The 17133-nt window shown below is 30.5% G+C and overlaps 4 protein-coding genes across 5 annotated transcripts; 2 read left to right on the top strand and 2 right to left on the bottom strand.

The window, feature by feature from the left end:
* The first annotated feature begins 162 nt into the window (after positions 1-162).
* LOC111688192 (protein HIRA homolog) lies at positions 163-5651 on the top strand. The gene is made up of 8 exons (XM_023450674.2): positions 163-797; positions 930-1195; positions 1254-2617; positions 2673-3031; positions 3102-3247; positions 3316-3680; positions 4860-5079; positions 5143-5651. The coding sequence occupies exons 1-8, from the start codon at positions 761-763 to the stop codon at positions 5446-5448; spliced, it is 3063 nt and encodes a 1020-aa protein (XP_023306442.2). The 5' UTR covers positions 163-760; the 3' UTR covers positions 5449-5651.
* Positions 5652-5890: 239 nt separating this feature from the next.
* Positions 5891-8432, bottom strand: LOC111688493 (negative elongation factor B). Of its 2 annotated transcripts, XM_046946961.1 has the most exons (5): positions 8228-8432; positions 6845-8143; positions 6641-6768; positions 6356-6578; positions 5891-6228 (listed from the first exon to the last, which is right to left on the bottom strand). In XM_046946961.1, exons 1-4 carry the CDS (start codon positions 8351-8353, stop codon positions 6359-6361), a joined length of 1773 nt encoding a protein of 590 aa, XP_046802917.1. In that variant the 5' UTR covers positions 8354-8432; the 3' UTR covers positions 5891-6228; positions 6356-6358. The 2 variants fall into 2 exon arrangements, with proteins under 2 accessions (XP_046802917.1, XP_023306784.1); XM_023451016.2 differs by lacking the exon at positions 5891-6228 and having other exon boundaries at positions 6253-6578.
* A 406-nt stretch (positions 8433-8838) lies between these two features.
* LOC111688309 (serine-rich adhesin for platelets) lies at positions 8839-11861 on the top strand. Its single transcript, XM_023450799.2, has 3 exons — positions 8839-9213; positions 9280-9444; positions 10322-11861. Exons 1-3 carry the CDS (start codon positions 9195-9197, stop codon positions 11779-11781), a joined length of 1644 nt encoding a protein of 547 aa, XP_023306567.2. The 5' UTR covers positions 8839-9194; the 3' UTR covers positions 11782-11861.
* Positions 11862-14150: 2289 nt separating this feature from the next.
* LOC111688484 (pyruvate dehydrogenase [acetyl-transferring]-phosphatase 1, mitochondrial) lies at positions 14151-16877 on the bottom strand. The gene is made up of 6 exons (XM_023451004.2): positions 16516-16877; positions 16302-16449; positions 16083-16252; positions 15827-16016; positions 14953-15520; positions 14151-14894 (listed from the first exon to the last, which is right to left on the bottom strand). The coding sequence occupies exons 1-6, from the start codon at positions 16660-16662 to the stop codon at positions 14678-14680; spliced, it is 1440 nt and encodes a 479-aa protein (XP_023306772.2). The 5' UTR covers positions 16663-16877; the 3' UTR covers positions 14151-14677.
* Positions 16878-17133: the final 256 nt, after the last annotated feature.

The following is a 17133-nucleotide window of genomic DNA, read 5'->3' on the forward strand; positions in this document are numbered from 1 at the left end:
TTTTTTACTCTCTGGGAATTCTGTGTTGTTTTTTTTTCAATTTTGTTTTGCTCTAACATGATTTTACGCGGTTATTTCTTTTTGTAATGACATTCTAAACAACAATTGCAGCCGACTTGTTTTTCTTCTATACTCTACTTTTTTTGTATTGGTATGTTCGGCAGTGAATGAGGGTGTGCAAAGTATAAATATATCGATAAAGCAGTGTCATTTATACAGAGTTGCCTCGTTTTATTTTTATACTATTCAACTGCCAAATTAAAAATAAAAGATTGTTAACACTGTTTAGAATTGTGCTCTTCATTGACAGACAGCGTAAAAAGTAAAGACAAAAAAACCCGGCAAAAACTGGCAGATAAAATAAACAACAATAATGCCCACAAAACATTTTTGTATTCTAATATTTTTAAATAATAATATTTGAATTTAATTTTTACAACATATTTTTTATTTGTTTTTGCAATAATTAAGATTAATTAAAAAAAATAAACTAAATTAAAAAAAAAAATTAACAGGAAGAAGAAGATCTCATAAAAAGCATACATAAACAATTTGCAAAACATGTAAAAAGAAGAAGAGTTAAAGAAAAAGTAGAGAGAGCGAAAAAATGAGCGATTAAACAAAAATTTTGCAGCAACATATTAGCAAAAAAAAATAAAGAAAACTTTAAAAATATTTATATAAATACAAAAAAATAACAAATTTAATAATAAAACAATAAATTATTAACAAATTTTATTAAAAGAAAAAAGTTATTTACATGAAACTTTTAAAGCCAAGTTGGGTGCATCATGATGGTAAGTGTTAATTAAGGCAAAAGGGAGAAATAAAATAAAAAAACGTTGTAAAACATGAGGCCTTGCACACCATTAATTTAATTGTTGTCTCAAAGTTGAATGACTTTCTCATTTGTGTTTTTTAAATTACAGAAAAACCAATTTTCTCTGTGGATGTTCATCAGGAATGTCTTAAATTTGCTACTGGTGGGCAAGGAGTGGATTCCGGCCGGGTCGTGATATGGAATCTAATACCCGTGCTATCCGAGAAAGCCGAACTAGATGAGAATGTGCCGAAAATGCTGTGTCAAATGGACAATCATCTTGCGTGTGTTAATTGTGTGCGCTGGTCGCAAAGCGGACTTATGTTGGCCTCCTGTTCGGATGATAAGTTGGTCATGATATGGCGGCAATCGAAGGTGAGAGCAATAGTTAATCATTCAAATGTGTTACAAATATTTTTTTTATTTATTCTAGGGTCCCAGTGGTGTTTTCGGCACTGGAGGCATACACAAAAATCCTGAATCTTGGAAATGTGTTTTCACTTTGCGCGGCCATTCGGGAGATGTTTTGGACTTAGCCTGGTCCCCACAAGATCGTTGGCTGGCCAGCTGTAGCATTGATAATACCATTATTGTTTGGGATGCCCAAAACTTTCCTGCCATGGTGGCAATGCTTAAGGGACACACAGGTCTAGTCAAGGGTGTTGCCTGGGATCCGGTGGGTAAATATTTAGCTTCACAAAGTGATGATCGTAGTGTAAAAATCTGGAAAACATCAGACTGGACTTGTAGTAGTACAATCACAGAACCTTTTGAAGAGTGCGGTGGCACCACACATATTTTACGTTTGTCCTGGTCGCCGGATGGTCAATACTTGGTATCGGCCCATGCCATGAATGGCGGAGGACCAACAGCACAAATTATAGAACGTGAGGGTTGGAAGTGTGATAAGGATTTTGTGGGTCATCGCAAAGCGGTTACGTGTGTACGTTTTCATACCGCCATATTGAAAAGACAAGCGCCCAAGTCACAAAAACCCCAACAGTATTGTTGTTTGGCCGTGGGTTCCCGCGATCGTTCCCTATCAGTGTGGATGACAGCTTTGCAAAGACCTCTGGTGGTGATACATGAACTATTTAATGATAGTATTCTGGATTTGTCCTGGGGTCCCGATAAATGCATACTCATGGCCTGTAGTGGCGATGGCACGGTGGCTTGTTTACAATTTTCCGAAAATGAATTGGGCACACCTCTCTCCGAGGAGGATAAAAACACACTGTATCAACGTATTTATGGCAAAACGGCAGCAATTCTGACAAACGGTTCGTCGGCAGCAACAGATTTACTCATAGAAAATCCCGAACTTTTAACTTGTACTCAGGACAAAATAAAACCACCCACACTGCCAACCATACAGGTTACCAATCACAATAACAACATCGAAAACTCTTTAACACAAGCGGCCGCCAATGGTTTTGGTTATGGCAGTCGCAGCAGCACTTCCACACAAAATGCAAACGCTATGGAAATTGGACAAAGTACACCCATTAAAGCCATTAATAAACAAATGGAGACACGCACAAAAGATGGTAAACGGCGCATAACTCCAGTGTTTATACCTTTAAATCAAGATGTGGCACAAACTAATACAACAACGAATACAAATTCAAGCAGTTTTGCTCAAGCAACTACAGAAGTAACGGGAAGTGCATCTATGCCCTCAGAGGGTGAGGCAGTAATAGCTTCCACTTCTTCGGCTAGTATGAAAGACAGTACAACATCTCCTGGCTCGTCAGCAAACACACTACCTAAAACTAATATAACAGATCAGGAAAGGGGGTAAGTTTTGATATTTAAACACAATTTGTTAGAATTACAAAATTTTCGTTTTCAGCCGCTTGGATTCACGTTTAGTTAAAAGCTCAACGGCCAAACCACGTGTTGAACCTTTTACCGTTTCCAAGGACAACTTTCAATCATTTCCAAACTTTAAACAAACACCACAACACTTTAGCAATGATGATAAAACCTCCGCCACCACCAGTAACGCTGCTTCAGCTACAAAATCTTATCAGGCCTCTACTATGGGCCCTAAAATCACCATAACAGCCACCACCAAGTGTGAATATCAAAAGACTGCTTTAGATTATCGCGTTCACGTAAGCAACGGCTGTGTGCCCACAAATAATGGTCTTTTGGCTAAAGTAACAGCATTTCGTTTAGCTACCGGCAAATTGTGGGAGACATTTGTGGGTAAGAGTGCACAACATTGGCTGTTAATTCAAAATAACAATTAATAATGATTTTATAATTTCCTAAATAGGTTCCCCTGTGGTAAATTTCAATTTTTGTTTGAAATGCGTAATGCTTTGTAGTTTAGATGGTTCTATGCGTTTATTGGATTTACAAACCGGTAGTCCCCTAATGCCAATTATCTCTCTAACAACAGCTGCCATACAATGTGCCTTTGTAGGTTTTTTTGCTATTTTAAGTTTTTTTAGAGGAGGTTAGATTAAATGTTCTTATTTTATTTTCAGTGTCCCAAGGGCCTTTTAGTGGGTGTCATTACCGAATGTGGCCTTTTGCGCATTTGGAATATTGCCACGTGTTCGGCTGTTTTAGCCACCACCTGCAATGAGATCTTTGGCAAACATGGCTCGGTGTTACAGTTTACTATAACCGAACAGGGTGTACCTATGATTCTGTTCTCAAACGGTCAGGCCTTTTCATATTCTGCTCAATTACAATCTTGGTTGGTTTTGAATACCAAGGATCCGATTATGCGTCATGGTCTGCGTACGTCTATACCTAAGGAATTGAATAAGAATTATTTATGTTATCCTTTAACATCGATTCAGGCGGCTACAACCACTTTTGTTACGCAGAGTACTGGAATTGATTTGTAAGTATTTGAAAAGCTTTTTATTCGAATTTTTTATTATTTTTATAACAAAATTTTTTTATAAAAATGCTTATTATAGAAACAGGTTAAAAAAGCTTTAAAGGATTAAAAAATATTTTTGTAGAAAAGATTTTTAGAAAATAACGTTTTATTGAAAAGCTTTTATAAAAACATATAAAAAGGAAAACTTTATAGAAAATGTTTTTCAAAAAAAGCTTTTATAGAAAAGCTCTTTATAAAATCTTTTTTAAAAATAAGCTTTTTGTAGAAATTAGTTTTATAATTAAATTTTTAATAAAAAAGCTTTCTATAGAAACTGGTTTAAAAAAAGCTTTTCAAAAAAAATTAATTAAAAAAGAATTATTAAAAAAATATTTTTGTAGAGAAGTTTTTGATGAAAGACAATTTATAGAAAAGTTTTTGATGAAAAGGCAATTTATAGAAAAGCTTTTTAGAAAATAACGTTTTATTGAGAAGCTTTTTATAGAAAAAAAACTTATATAAATTTTTTACTAAAATAGTTTTTATAGAAAAGCTCAAAAAGCTTGTAAAAAAGTTTTTACAGAAAAGCTTTTTTTAAAAAAATGCAATTTTTTCTATTAAAAATAATTTTAAAGTATGTTTTCATAGGAAAGCTTTTTATAAAAAAACTTTTTTATGAAAAAGCTTTTTATAAAAAACTTTTTTATGAAAAAGCTTTTTATAGAAAAGCTTTTTATGAAAAAGCTATTTATAGAAAAGCTTTTTATGAAAAAGCTATTTATAGAAAAGCTTTTTATGAAAAAGCTATTTATAGAAAAGTTTTTTATGGAAAGCTGTTTATAAAAAAGAAAAGCTTTTTATAAAAAAGCTATTTATAGAAAAGCTTTTTATAAAAAAAGCTATTTATAGAAAAGCTTTTTATAAAAAAGCTATTTATAGAAAAGCTTTTTATAAAAAAGCTATTTATAGAAAAGCTTTTTATAAAAAAAAACTATTTATAGAAAAGCTTCTTTTTTGTAAAAAAGCTATTTATAGAAAAGCTTTTCATGAAAAAGTGCTATTGAAAAGCTTTTTATGAAAAAGTGCTATTGAAAAGCTTTTTTGGAAAAATTCAAAAAAGCTCCCTGAAAAAGGCTTTTCATTGGATGATTGTTGTTCTTCTCACTAAAATATTTATTTCTTCTTCTTTTTTTTTAGAAATGCCAACGACTGGCAATCGGTTGCTAAAATATCATTCATCGAAAATCAAATAAAACTTTGTGAAGCTATAAATTCCGCAGAGGAACTTAAATACTGGTACACCATGTTAGCATTTCATTTGGCTATTGGTAATAATGAAAATAAACTGCGTCTACTACTCAACGATCTCTTGGGAACAGGGACTAGAAGTATAAGCTCACAAAATGAATACATATTGGTAAGTAGAAGACACAAATCTTTATTCGAATAATTTCTTTTTATTAATTTTTTCCCCTTAAAGAATATATCCAAACATGAAATTTTGGATTTAGTTTTGGAACAACTTAAAGTTCATATTAAATGGCAACGCATTTATATGGAATACAATGAATTATATCAACAGTTAAAAATACGACGACAAGCTAAGCTTAAAAAACAACAACAACAGGAGCAGGAGCAACAAATTTTACAAGAAACTGAAAAAGAGAAATCTGTTAATTTAACAACAAAATCTCCAGAAGAGAATGATGCTGCTGCTGCCATCACCACTTCCTCCAATTCTAGTTTGAATTGTGCCAAATTAGAAACTCGTATGGATATTACTTAATGATGTTACAAACAATAACTTGTTCACACACAAACACTTGCTCGCCAAAATGTTCTGCCCAACAGAATAATAATAGTTGTTCTCATAATTAATCACACTACTTCGTCGTCGTTGTCGTCGTCGTTTAAACATGAAATTAATATTATTTATTACAGCTAAGCTATTTTTTTCAATTAAATTTATGATAATTTAACTTATTTAGGTATTTTTTAAAAGAAGTTATTTTCAAAAAAAAGAAAGAAAAAAAAAACGCTAAAACTAAACCGAGAATATGTTTTGTTGTATTATTAATACTGTAAAATCTATATAAATATTTAATGAAATTAAAATTATTATTGTAGATTATAGATTAGTTCTCCTCTCTTACTATTATTTCTATTTCTTTTTTTTACGTTTAGTTATATGAAAGGAAACTCTAGTTTATTTATATTTTTGAAAAAAAAAAAAAAAAAACATTTATTAACTTATAATGATGGTTTAACTCACAAGTTTTTCAACGTAATAAGATTTAAATGTGCTGGATTCCAAATTAAGGCAACATTATTTGTGTAATATGTTTCCCTTTATAAGTTTTCGTTCATATTGTACGTTTTATTATATATTTTGCTTTAACTTTCTCATTCATTATTTTTTTATGTATATATTTAAGTAATATTTATGTAATTTAAAGATAAAAACAATTTAAATAAAACTTAATAATGAAAACGAAAGTTGTATATTGTTTTTGATATCGGAGGAGTTATGAACATAATTTTCTTATAAACAGCATTAAAGCTTCTTCTGAAAAGCGAAAAAACATCGGCAGACATTTGATACGAAAGATTTTGTTGTAAAAAGCTTTTTTTTGCAACAAAGAATACTAAAGTTTTCTTTATTTTGAAAAATGTTTAAAAAGTTTTCAACGTACATTTTATTGCATATAATGAGGACCAGGTGTAGGTACACTTTTTAGAGGTGAATCAAAATCGGTTTCTGTAGGCTCGGGTACTGGACATTCCTGCAGTGAGGTGCCTATGCGTTCTTGCAATGTTTCATAGAGTTTGTGTACGGTTTCATTGTGGCCCGTTGTAGGTTGCATGGCCTTCATAAGGGATTGCAAACGACCTGGTGGCAATTTGTTATGAACATACCTGACACAGGAGTAAACCATGGTGTATTTTTGAAAAAAAAAATAATTTATTTAAAAACTTACCACAATAATTTAATCATATGTCTTGTTACATTGTCTCTGGTCAAGCCGGCGAATAGAAATTCATCAAATAATGTGGTGCAAAAATCTTCTGTGGTAAATTCCTCGGCCATGGGAATCAATAAAGCAATCTTTAGAAAAAGAAAAATCCCAAAAATTGTATAACAAATAAATATTTGAGATAAAAAATTCCCCTCAATCACTTACCAATGAATGTAGAAAAGGATCTTCGTAGGCGCGATCATCTTTACACGATGACAATATAGCCAACACCCGTAAAACCCCCACACGATCCTTTTGACGAGCCGTATTTAAAGTATAATACATGGCTAAAATACTGGCCACTGAACTCTCCTGTATATAGGCTTCTACAGCATCGGGAGCAGGACCCGAATGTTCAATAGTTGTCAGAGCCGATTCACGTTCATCGGGTGGTAATTTGGAATGTAAACTGCGACACTGATCATCCACCATCAAAGACATAAGAGCCGGTAGAAATTTCGTTACAACTTGTGAGTCCAACTTAGGTTCCTTGAAATCTTGTGAATCTATCATAACCCAAGCACTAAGACCTAAAGCCAACATGCGTAACAACAAAATGAGAATAGTGTTGTCGCGCGGCAAACTTTCATTGTTAATCAAATGCTGTAGTATCTTTATGGCCGAAGTGGCTAGAAAGTTAATAGCATACGGGTCACACAAAGTCATAGAGAGATCACCCAAAACCTGTTCCTGACCACGTTTGATATTATCCAAAAAACCTTGCAACTCTCTAGATCTTTTAATATCAACATTTTTCTCTCTAATACAGGCATCCAAACACCAGGTAAACTTATGACAAGGATCGACTGAAATAATCTCCTGCACTTCCAAATCATGCAAAGCCATTAGTAGTTCAGCCCTCAAGGTGCAATAGTGAACATTGCGTGTTCTTAGGAAGAGAGTACGTAAAAATTGCAATACCATATCGTACAACTTAACACTGGTGCCAATCATATTGGCCAATTTTTGCACCACCTCACCCTGACGCCTTACCTTGGGCGACGGATGAAAGAAGAGATTATTCAAATTAGTGTGATCAAATAAAATATGCTCCTTTTCCCGTATATACTGCGAGAGTAAGGGTGAAACTTCATCACCAAACAGTGATTGATTATCACGCCATATTTGTCGTTTCACCTCAGTATCAGTGTCAGCATATAGCTCACGATCTCTTACCAATATGCGCAAATACTTATCGTCTATATGAGGAGTGTTGCGCAAAATGGCCATTACAACGGGACGCAAAGCCTTAACACGTACCACGGGAAAACTTTTCACTAAAAGTTCTTTCAATTTCTTATCACGCTCTCGGGGATCTTTCTGACCCAAATCGTTGATATGAGCTATAAGTTTATCCCTTAATTCCTCCATAAGAGAGGTATGAAAATCAAGACGACGTACACCATGCAAATCCAACAAAGGCAACATGGGACGCAAAGAGGGCAATAAAACACCATTTTCTAGCTAAAGACCAAGGAAAATTAACATACATATATATATTATATATTTGTTGTTGCATTTTCCAAAAAAAAAAAAAACAAAACTCACCTGAAAACTTTCTATAGCCTTTAAGGGATCTGTGCAAGAGGTAAGAGCCTCTCTTAAATACGCCTGACCCGGTATATTTACCTCTTCTAGGCCAGTGCCAGTGAATTTGGGTGGTGGTTGTGCCATATTTATGTTTTCTATTATATTTTTATAAATTCCTTGCTAATTTATGACAATTTTTCAAAAATTATACAAAATTTCCTTAAAAAAAAACACATACGTCTTGGCGTATGTTTATGTTTGTTTTTTTTTTCAACCAACAAAATGTAAATGTCAAAAATATGTTTACAATAAGCTTGCCATATTATTCTAAGCACTGCCTTATCATTAACACAGTGGTTAACACTAAAAACTTTATTTTATTCAAAAAAAAAAACATTATTTTTTAAATAAATAATATAATTAAGGTAAATATTAAGTTAATTATTAAATAATTTATATATTAAAATTATTTTGTTTTATATTTTTAATAATTTGTTATTAACTAACTATATATAGAAAAACAACTGGCAACTCTTTAACTCTTTGACACTCTCACAGCTGTCAGTACTCAAAAACACTCTACTCTTCAATAGATTTCTTAAAATTTTCAGGTAGTAAAGTGTGTTTTTTATAGAAAAAATTAAAATATTTACTTTAAAAATGCTTTAAAAGTTTTAAAATTGCTTAAAAAATAATATTAAATATTTAACTGATAATTATTTACTATAAAACCGTTAACAAATTTAAAAAAAAATATAAACGAACGGAAATAAAATAACTCGCAACAATTGTAATTTGTTTTTTCTTGGCAAATCTAAAGAGCAGCGAAAAATTAATTCATTCGATGATGATGAAGATGACGGACGACCACCACAACTACAGTAGCAGAAGAAACGAGTTACTCGTAAATTATTGTTAAATAAGGATTAAAAAATTTGCAAAAAAAATTGCAAACAATAAAATTTTTTGTAAAAAACTTAATAAAATGGAAAATAATACACAAAGTATGTAAAATTTGTAAAAAAAAATCACGAAAATGTTTATAAACTATGAAATTTGTTTTCCATTAGAGAGAAGACGTTATCAAAAGGATTTGGCTCCCACAGATGATATTCTAACATTGATACATTTGGTGCGACAAAATCCCACATTGTATAATTATAAATTACAACCGAATCAACGCAGGCGTATAGATATTTTAAATGGTTGGGCGGAGATAGCAGCGGCCATAGGAAGTAAGTGTATACCTACAACTAGTTGCTATGGTTTTTTCTTTTTGAGTAGAACTTTGTATTCGTTGATGTGGCATAACAAAAAAAATTATAACATTCCTGACTGTATAACAGTTATACTCCGAAGTACTGTTATGTAATTCCTTAGAAATTTCTTTTCCAATTTTATGCTTAAAATTTATAAGAAACAAATTTAAATATAAGATTTTTAAGGAATTTTTAATTTTTAACAGAAACTTTATAAAATTTTGTTAATTTTCCTTAAAAAGGAAATTTTCCTTAAAGGGAAATTTTTCAAAGTAATATTTAAATAAAACCGTATAAAATTCTTTCAATAAAATTAAATTTAAAATCATTTTAAAAATTTCCCTTAAATAAAAAAATTTCCCTCTAGGGAAATTTTTATAAAAAAGCTTTTCTTTTTAAAATTTTGTATAACAATCAATAGTTTTTCACTTTAATGCTGAAAATTGGGTTTTTGTTAAAATTTCCCTTTAGTAGAAAATTTCCCCATAGAAAAATTTTGAATTTTAAAAATTTTTCTTACAAAGTTTTACATATTTATCATTAGTAATTAAAATTTAAGAGAAATTTTGTAAATTTCCCTTGCACAAAAAAATTTCCCTAAAGGATCTTTTTTTCAAATTTCAAGGAAATTTTTATTAAAATGAATTTTAACCAAATCAGTTTAGAGTTTTTCTTAATAAAATTCAATTTTTTAACAATTTTCAAAAAATTCCCATAAAAATAAAAAAATTTTCCTCAAGGGAAATTTTTATTAAAAACCTGTTTTTTGTAGAAATTTTTGTATATAAAAACCTAATTTTCCAAAATTTTCATTCGATTATAAAATATCTTCTTAATATTAAACTTCTTTCAGACAAATACACCGTTGAGGAATGTCGCCGCAAATGGAAAAATCTACGCGATACATATCATCAATATCGTTTGCGTAAACCTAAAATGAGTGATGGCCTCTCGAAATGGCGTTACGCCAAGGATATGGAATTCCTTTCGAATGTCTATCAACCGAAACTAAAATCGAATCGTACACAAAACTACAACAGTGCACCGCAAGATAATCTTCTGCATAGTGTTTCGGAGAGTAACGACGAACATGATCATGTTGTGCCGCAGGATATGGTACATTCAAATATTATTTCAGTCAATGATGCGGACACATTTATATTGACTACATACGAGGACGTAACACATGACAACGATGTCTCACATGAGGATCCCAATATGGTGTCACACAGTGAATTGAATCATGACAATAACAGCATGGAAGATTGTGTTGAGATTGTGAAGCATGAACAGCATGTGACACTGGACGATGATGGCAATACGGGCGGTGATGTGGACTATGAGGAGGTGTGTTTGTATGAAGAATCAGGCAATACGCCGAGTGTGGATTGTGAGACAATTATTGGAGCGGGAGCTGGTACGAATTCTGCCAATTCGGATGATACAAAATTTCAATATATCGATGCAAATGATTTCTGTATAGCGTCAATGAATCCCACAACATCTCAATACTCAAGTAGTGCTAGTAGTGTTATAGGTGCCACGGGTACAATTAAATTGAAAACCTTGCCCATGGTCAGTTCTACGACTACATCCACAGCATCTTCTACTCTCGACTCTACGGCCTCGTGTGTTGGAATTGCCTCTCCTTCGGTACATTTACAAACTCTACCCGAGTTGACACCCTCACCAGCGATACCACCGCCGGCCACAACAGCCAGTACGTCTGCCACATATATGTATACCTCCCTAAATCCTACAAGATCTCAATACAATAGCAATAATAATGCGGGCAGTGTTATTGGAGGATCAACAGGTTCAATAAAACTAAAAAACTTACCCACCGTCACTTCCTCCAGCACGGTTATGGCCTCAACATCTTCTACCAGCATGGATTCGACCACCATTGCTTCACCCTCAGTACATTTACACACTCTGCCCGAATTAACAGCCTCCCCCACAACAGCCACCAGCACACCCACTGACACGAAACATGATGCCAATAATACGTTGCTCAACTCGGTAAATACAAATTCCCAACAAATGCAACCAGCCTACGCAAATAACAGCACCACACCCTCCACTTCGGCAACAATGTCAACTGCAGCAGCAGCAACAGCAAACATGATTTGCAATCATCAACGAGAAGAATGTGATTTATTTTTTGATTTTCTTAAAAAGAAAATACAACGTTTTCCCCCCGAAGAAATCACTTCCATACAAGTGGAATTTCTTAATTGTGTTTTGCGACGAGAGGCGGAACATGCCCAGAAAGCTCAGCAGCAGCAGCAACAGCATAATTCTATTCATTAGGGAGTTTTTTTTTTATTAGATTTATTTTCTATTAAAAAAAACAAGGTTTCGTTTAAAACATAAAAAAAGTTTTAAGAGAAATTATTTATATAAATAATTACGTTTAAAAAAACATATATATTGAAATTAAAATATCAATATTTTGATTTTTCATTAAATAAATTTAAATATTTTTAGCTGTAAATGTATAAAAGAATAAATGAAAATATCACAAATAAATTAAGAGAATTTTTTGAGTTTCAATTAGAACATATCGAAAAAAATGAGAAAGTTTCAAAAAAAATTGTAAAAAAAAAAGAAAATTTAAAACATTTTCTAAAAAGAGAGAGAATTTTGAATATTTCCTAAAAAGACACAATTTTTTTAACAATTTCTAAAAAAGAAGGAAAATTTCAAAAATTTTCTAAATAGAAAGAATTTTGAAATTTTCTAAAAAATGTTTTAAATTATAAAAAAGAGAGATTTTTTTAAAGAGAAAAAAATGTTCATAAACTTTGTAAAAAAGAGAGAATTTTAAACATTTTCAAAACATTTTTTTTAAAAGAGAGAAAATTTTCTTAAAACTTTTGAACATTTTCTAAAAAGGGAGATTTTTTAACATAAAGTTAAAAATATTGGAAAATTTTTCTAAAAAATAGAAAAAAATAAAATTTTGAGAATTTTGAAAATTTCCTAAGGAAAATTTTGAAATTTTTTTCTAAAAAAGAAAGAAAATATAAAATTTTTTCTCAAAAGAGAAAATTTTAAAAACTTTCTAAAAAAGAGAGAATTTTAAACTTTTTCCAAAAAAGAGAGAATTAAAAAAATAGAAAGTTTTCTTAAAACTTTTGAAAATTTTCTAAAAAAAAACGAAAATTTCGAAAATTTTTTAACAAAAAGCCAAAAATATTTGGAAAATTTTCTAAAAAAGAAAGAAAATACCGAAAATAGAGATAATTTTAAAAAACTTTTAAAATAGAAAGAATTATTATTAGAAAAAATCCCTGAAAAAAAAATTTGAAAAATTTCGAAAAAAAACGAAAATTTTCTAAATGAAGGAAAAATTTGGAAACTTTTCTAAAAATTTGGAAAATTTCCAAAAATTTAAAAAAAATTAAAGAAAATATCAAAAATTTATTTAAAAATTAGAGAAAATTTCAAAAACTTTCAAAATAGAGAAAATTTTAAAAGATATATTTTTTTTAATTCTAAAAATTTTTGAATTTTCTATAAAATAACAGAAAATTTTCTAAAAATGAAAGAATATTTAAAAATTTTTCTAAAAAAAAAAATAATGAAAATTTCGAAAATTTTCAAAAAAGGAAAAAAAACAAAATTTTTCTAAAAAAGGAAGAGTATTTCAAAAATTTTCCAAAAAAAGGATGCAAATTTCGTAATTTTTCTAAAAAAGAAAGAAAAATTTAATTTAAAAATATTTTAGAGACTGAAAATTTTGAAATTTTTCTAAAAAATTAAAAGAAAATATTGAAAATTTGTTTTAAAATGAGAGAAAATTTCAAAACTTTCTAAAAAAAGAGAACATTTTATAAAAAAAGAGTTTTTTTTGATTTTCTAAAAAACTGAAATATTTTAGAAAAGATTAAATTTCTAAAATTTTCTTAAAAGACTGAAAATTTCGAAAACTTTCTAAAAAAAGAAAGGAAATTTTGAAAACTTTCTATAAAAGAAAGGAAATTTCGAAAACTTTCTAAAAAAGAAAGAATCCAGACTCTACATACTTAATTTCATATTTGTAGGCTTAATATTGTAGAAATTTTAAAAAGTACCTTTTTAAAAACGAAAAAGTACCAAAGAGTTTACTTTTATGGCTTCTTCTAACTTATGCTAGGCTCTACATACTTAATTTCATGTTTCTAGGACCTGGTTCAAACTAGGGAAACTTTTGATTTTTGTGTGATAGAAAGAAATATCAACCATCTCTTTCTCTCACACACAAAATCAAAAGTTTCCCAGTGTGAGAGATGTTTTTGTGTGTGAGAGAAAGAAATATCAATTATCACTTTCTCTCACACACAAAATCAAAAGTTTCTCAACAAAAGTTTCCCAGTGTGAACCAGGTCTAGCCAATAACATCACACTAGTGCTGCTCTCGCTCTGTTACTCTTGCTCTGCTGTTCTCGCTCTGCTTTGTGTTTTACGAACAAGAGTACAATAACAAAATTTACCGTATGATTATGTATTTTGTTTTTTGCAATTTCTGTTGGAGAATGAATAAAAAATCTCTTATTGCCTCTAAAAACTGATATCAACAAAAATACAGACAGACGGACGGACATGGCTTAATCGGCTCAGCTAGCTATAAGGATCCAGAATATATGTATATACTTTATTTTTATCTCTATAAAAATAACCAAATAAAAACAACACCATTATTCTTGGCTATTTATAATTTAAATAGCTTTTTGTTCAGAACATTTTGTTTACTTCTTTTTTTATTTTCTTCTTTTGGCAATTGACAATAAACAAAATAATTTGTGTGTGTGTGTATAATGTTAGTGCAAAAATGTGTGAAATTTTTGTAAGACGAAGTAAAAAAAGGAACACATTTTAAAACTAACGGCGGCTTATGTTTTAAAGCTAAAATTAAAAACAAACTTGCTTAAAAAAATCATAAGCAAAACAAACAAAAAAAGGAGATTAATGATAAACTAATGCAGGTATTAAATTGGGAACACTTGATGTCGTTTTAAATTAAATGAACACAGAATTTGTTTAAAATGATAATAGTAACAATTGAACTATAAATATATACATTTAAAAATAAAATATAGCCTTAAAATAATAATAACAATAATAAAAAAGAAATACCAATTAATGCCAAATTTATAGTAAAAAAATACAATTTAGTTTGTTAATTAATTTTCGTAGACATTTAAAATTTAAAAACAAAGACACTTTATGTAGTTTGTTTAGTTAATGCATTAATACGATCTGTATTAAAGTAAATTACAGTTATAGTAATATCATCACGATATAGACGTACAACATCTTGAGGTAGTGATAAATAGTAAGCAATTTTCGAATGTTCAATGCCATACTCAGTACCGCCTAAGGCATGACGTATCAAATGAGTGGCAGAGTTTTGATCTGAAGGCTTGCGGGTACGGCCAGCTCTGTAAAAAAGACAAATAAATAAAATTCTCTCTAATTAAACAAAACTAAAATACTTACTTTCTTTCTGCTAATATATCAGAGATAGCCTGCAAGGTAACATCTTCATCGGGCAATTTAATGGGCTCTAGAGATTTTTTCGAATTCAAATGTTCACCCACCAATTGCACAACTTGTGTTGGTGATAGAAAATCCCATAGACCATCACTGCCGATTACTAGGAATTTATCATTGACAGTTAAACGATGATGTTCAACATCTGGTTTTGCTGACAGATAGGGTGGTGTATAATAGTGAGGCGGTATGGCATGTTCGCCAAAGACAGGTACTACATGTTTTTCCATTATATCATTTGACCATTTATAGCGGAAATCTCCCAGTGCACGCAGTGGTGCCAATTGACTGAGTAAACGTTCATTTCTTATGGCTGTATCGTGTTCCTCTTTGGGATGTTCCATTAGTATGCGTTGTACTTCCTGGTGATTGTCGTAGTTATGCTCCTGATTAAGTTTTTTCGATGACCATTTGCCGGTTTCTGGGCATACTGAGCCCAAAACTGCTGTACAATCACCGGTACTAGCTAAGTGTATATCGAGGCCTTCGATATGGGCAACACAAGCAACGGCACCTGGAAAAGTCAGGAAGTTTAAAAGCTTTTTTAAGAAGATAACATTTTTTCTAAAAAAAGGAGACATTTTCGAAAACTTGAAAAGAAACAAATTTAAGTTTTTTTTCAAATAAAAATTTAAGAAATTTTTCTAAAAAAGAGAAACTTAAAAAAAAACTTTATAAAGAGAAATTTAAGAAAATTCTCTTACAAAAGAGAAATTTAAGAAAATTTTCTTAAAAAAGAGAGAAATTTAAGAAAATATTCTTAATTTCGAAAATTTTCTATAAAAACAAAAGAAATTGTACAAATTTGATCTTAATTTACCTGACATCGCTACCGCCATTGTTCTCATATTTGTATTATTTAAGGCTTCTTGCGATAAATCATTGTCCAGCGAAAGAAATGCATGCTCCATAGTAGTGGCAATATCTTGTAATTCTTGACTAGATAACGATTCAATATATTTGCTAAAGCTATGTTCATAAATATCTTTGATTTCTTTAACAAAATCCACCTAAAAATAGAAAATCTGTTAGGAAATTCTAAAACTAATTAAAACATTTCAAAATCTTTAACACACATTGTCATTGTGACACTTTAAAAACGATTGACTATTGCAACCTTTAGCAATTTGTTCTTTAAGGATTTTACGATCCACCAAGGAAGCGGCTATATAACGTAGTAAACGTTTTGAAATAACTTGAGAGCAGGCAGGTCCACCATGACCATCGAAAATGCCACAAATGAAACCTATAAAAAAAATCTATTATAAGTTGTCTAATAGTATTGTTAAACTTACCTTTTTTATGTAAAAAACTGCCCTCGGTACGACAATCTTCACAGGGTTTATTGGAGGCCACCTGATTGGATTCATAACTGTGTATGGTACTGTTCTGGTCCTCCGGAATGGCATACATGAATTCATTTTCTCTTAGAATCATATTAACCTTTAAAAAATAACATACTAATGGTTATTAAATACATGAATAGCTTTTCCATGTTTTAGGACTCACATCATATGGCGATAATTGTGGCAATTGGGCCTGTCTCTGTAGGGAGCAGAAAAAATTGCGTTTAACATCATTCTGGCCATTGAGGAGTGTTCTTGCTGTCCTGTGTCGTACATTCAGGACGGTGTTGCGTAGTAGTATTGTTAACATCTAAAAATGTACTTTAATAACTTCTCTATACTTTAAATAGTAATGGTGATTTGTGGGTGGTCACTTAAGTTTTCCTTTTTGTTTTAATTATTTCTGATTAATGTTATTTTTTATTTATATAATTATTTTATATATTTTAAGTTATTAATTGTTTCGTTTTCATTTCATGGACTTTTATTTATTATATATATTATATTTCTTTTATAATTCGTTCAAATGCGGAAAGAGGAAAAACCAAGAAATGAAATGATTTTGTAAAGAAAATTGCCTTGACAATTCTATTTGCGAACCTATAAATAGAGTCCCATGTCGCTGAACTGATAAGAGTTTAACTGCAGCCGTCGTTTAATTTTGCGATACGCCGTTGCAGTATAAATTTACTGTTTAAGTTAAATTTATTGTAATTTATAGTTGTTGAATGAAGTTTCTTTGTTATTTCACATTTTTAATCAAATATTTTATTTATTTAAT

The sequence above is a fragment of the Lucilia cuprina genome, chromosome 3, assembly GCF_022045245.1.
Source record: "Lucilia cuprina isolate Lc7/37 chromosome 3, ASM2204524v1, whole genome shotgun sequence".
In the NCBI taxonomy this organism is placed as follows: domain Eukaryota; kingdom Metazoa; phylum Arthropoda; class Insecta; order Diptera; family Calliphoridae; genus Lucilia; species Lucilia cuprina.

Excerpts from the sequence above, each read along its gene's own strand:
- LOC111688484 (XM_023451004.2), bottom strand. The coding sequence starts at position 16,662 with ATGTTAACAATACTACTACGCAACACCGTCCTGAATGTACGACACAGG. Across the intron at positions 16,450-16,515 it reads CACAATTATCGCCATATGAT|GTTAATATGATTCTAAGAGA; the intron begins GTGAGTCCTAAA and ends TATTTTTTAAAG. Across the intron at positions 16,017-16,082 it reads TAAAGTGTCACAATGACAAT|GTGGATTTTGTTAAAGAAAT; the intron begins GTGTGTTAAAGA and ends TTCTATTTTTAG.
- LOC111688309 (XM_023450799.2), top strand. Across the intron at positions 9,445-10,321 it reads GATAGCAGCGGCCATAGGAA|ACAAATACACCGTTGAGGAA; the intron begins GTAAGTGTATAC and ends AACTTCTTTCAG.
- LOC111688493 (XM_046946961.1), bottom strand. The coding sequence starts at position 8,353 with ATGGCACAACCACCACCCAAATTCACTGGCACTGGCCTAGAAGAGGTA. Across the intron at positions 8,144-8,227 it reads AGGCTATAGAAAGTTTTCAG|CTAGAAAATGGTGTTTTATT; the intron begins GTGAGTTTTGTT and ends CTTGGTCTTTAG. Across the intron at positions 6,769-6,844 it reads ATCCTTTTCTACATTCATTG|ATTGCTTTATTGATTCCCAT; the intron begins GTAAGTGATTGA and ends CTTTTTCTAAAG.
- LOC111688192 (XM_023450674.2), top strand. The coding sequence starts at position 761 with ATGAAACTTTTAAAGCCAAGTTGGGTGCATCATGATG. Across the intron at positions 2,618-2,672 it reads ATAACAGATCAGGAAAGGGG|CCGCTTGGATTCACGTTTAG; the intron begins GTAAGTTTTGAT and ends TTTCGTTTTCAG. Across the intron at positions 5,080-5,142 it reads CACAAAATGAATACATATTG|AATATATCCAAACATGAAAT; the intron begins GTAAGTAGAAGA and ends TTCCCCTTAAAG.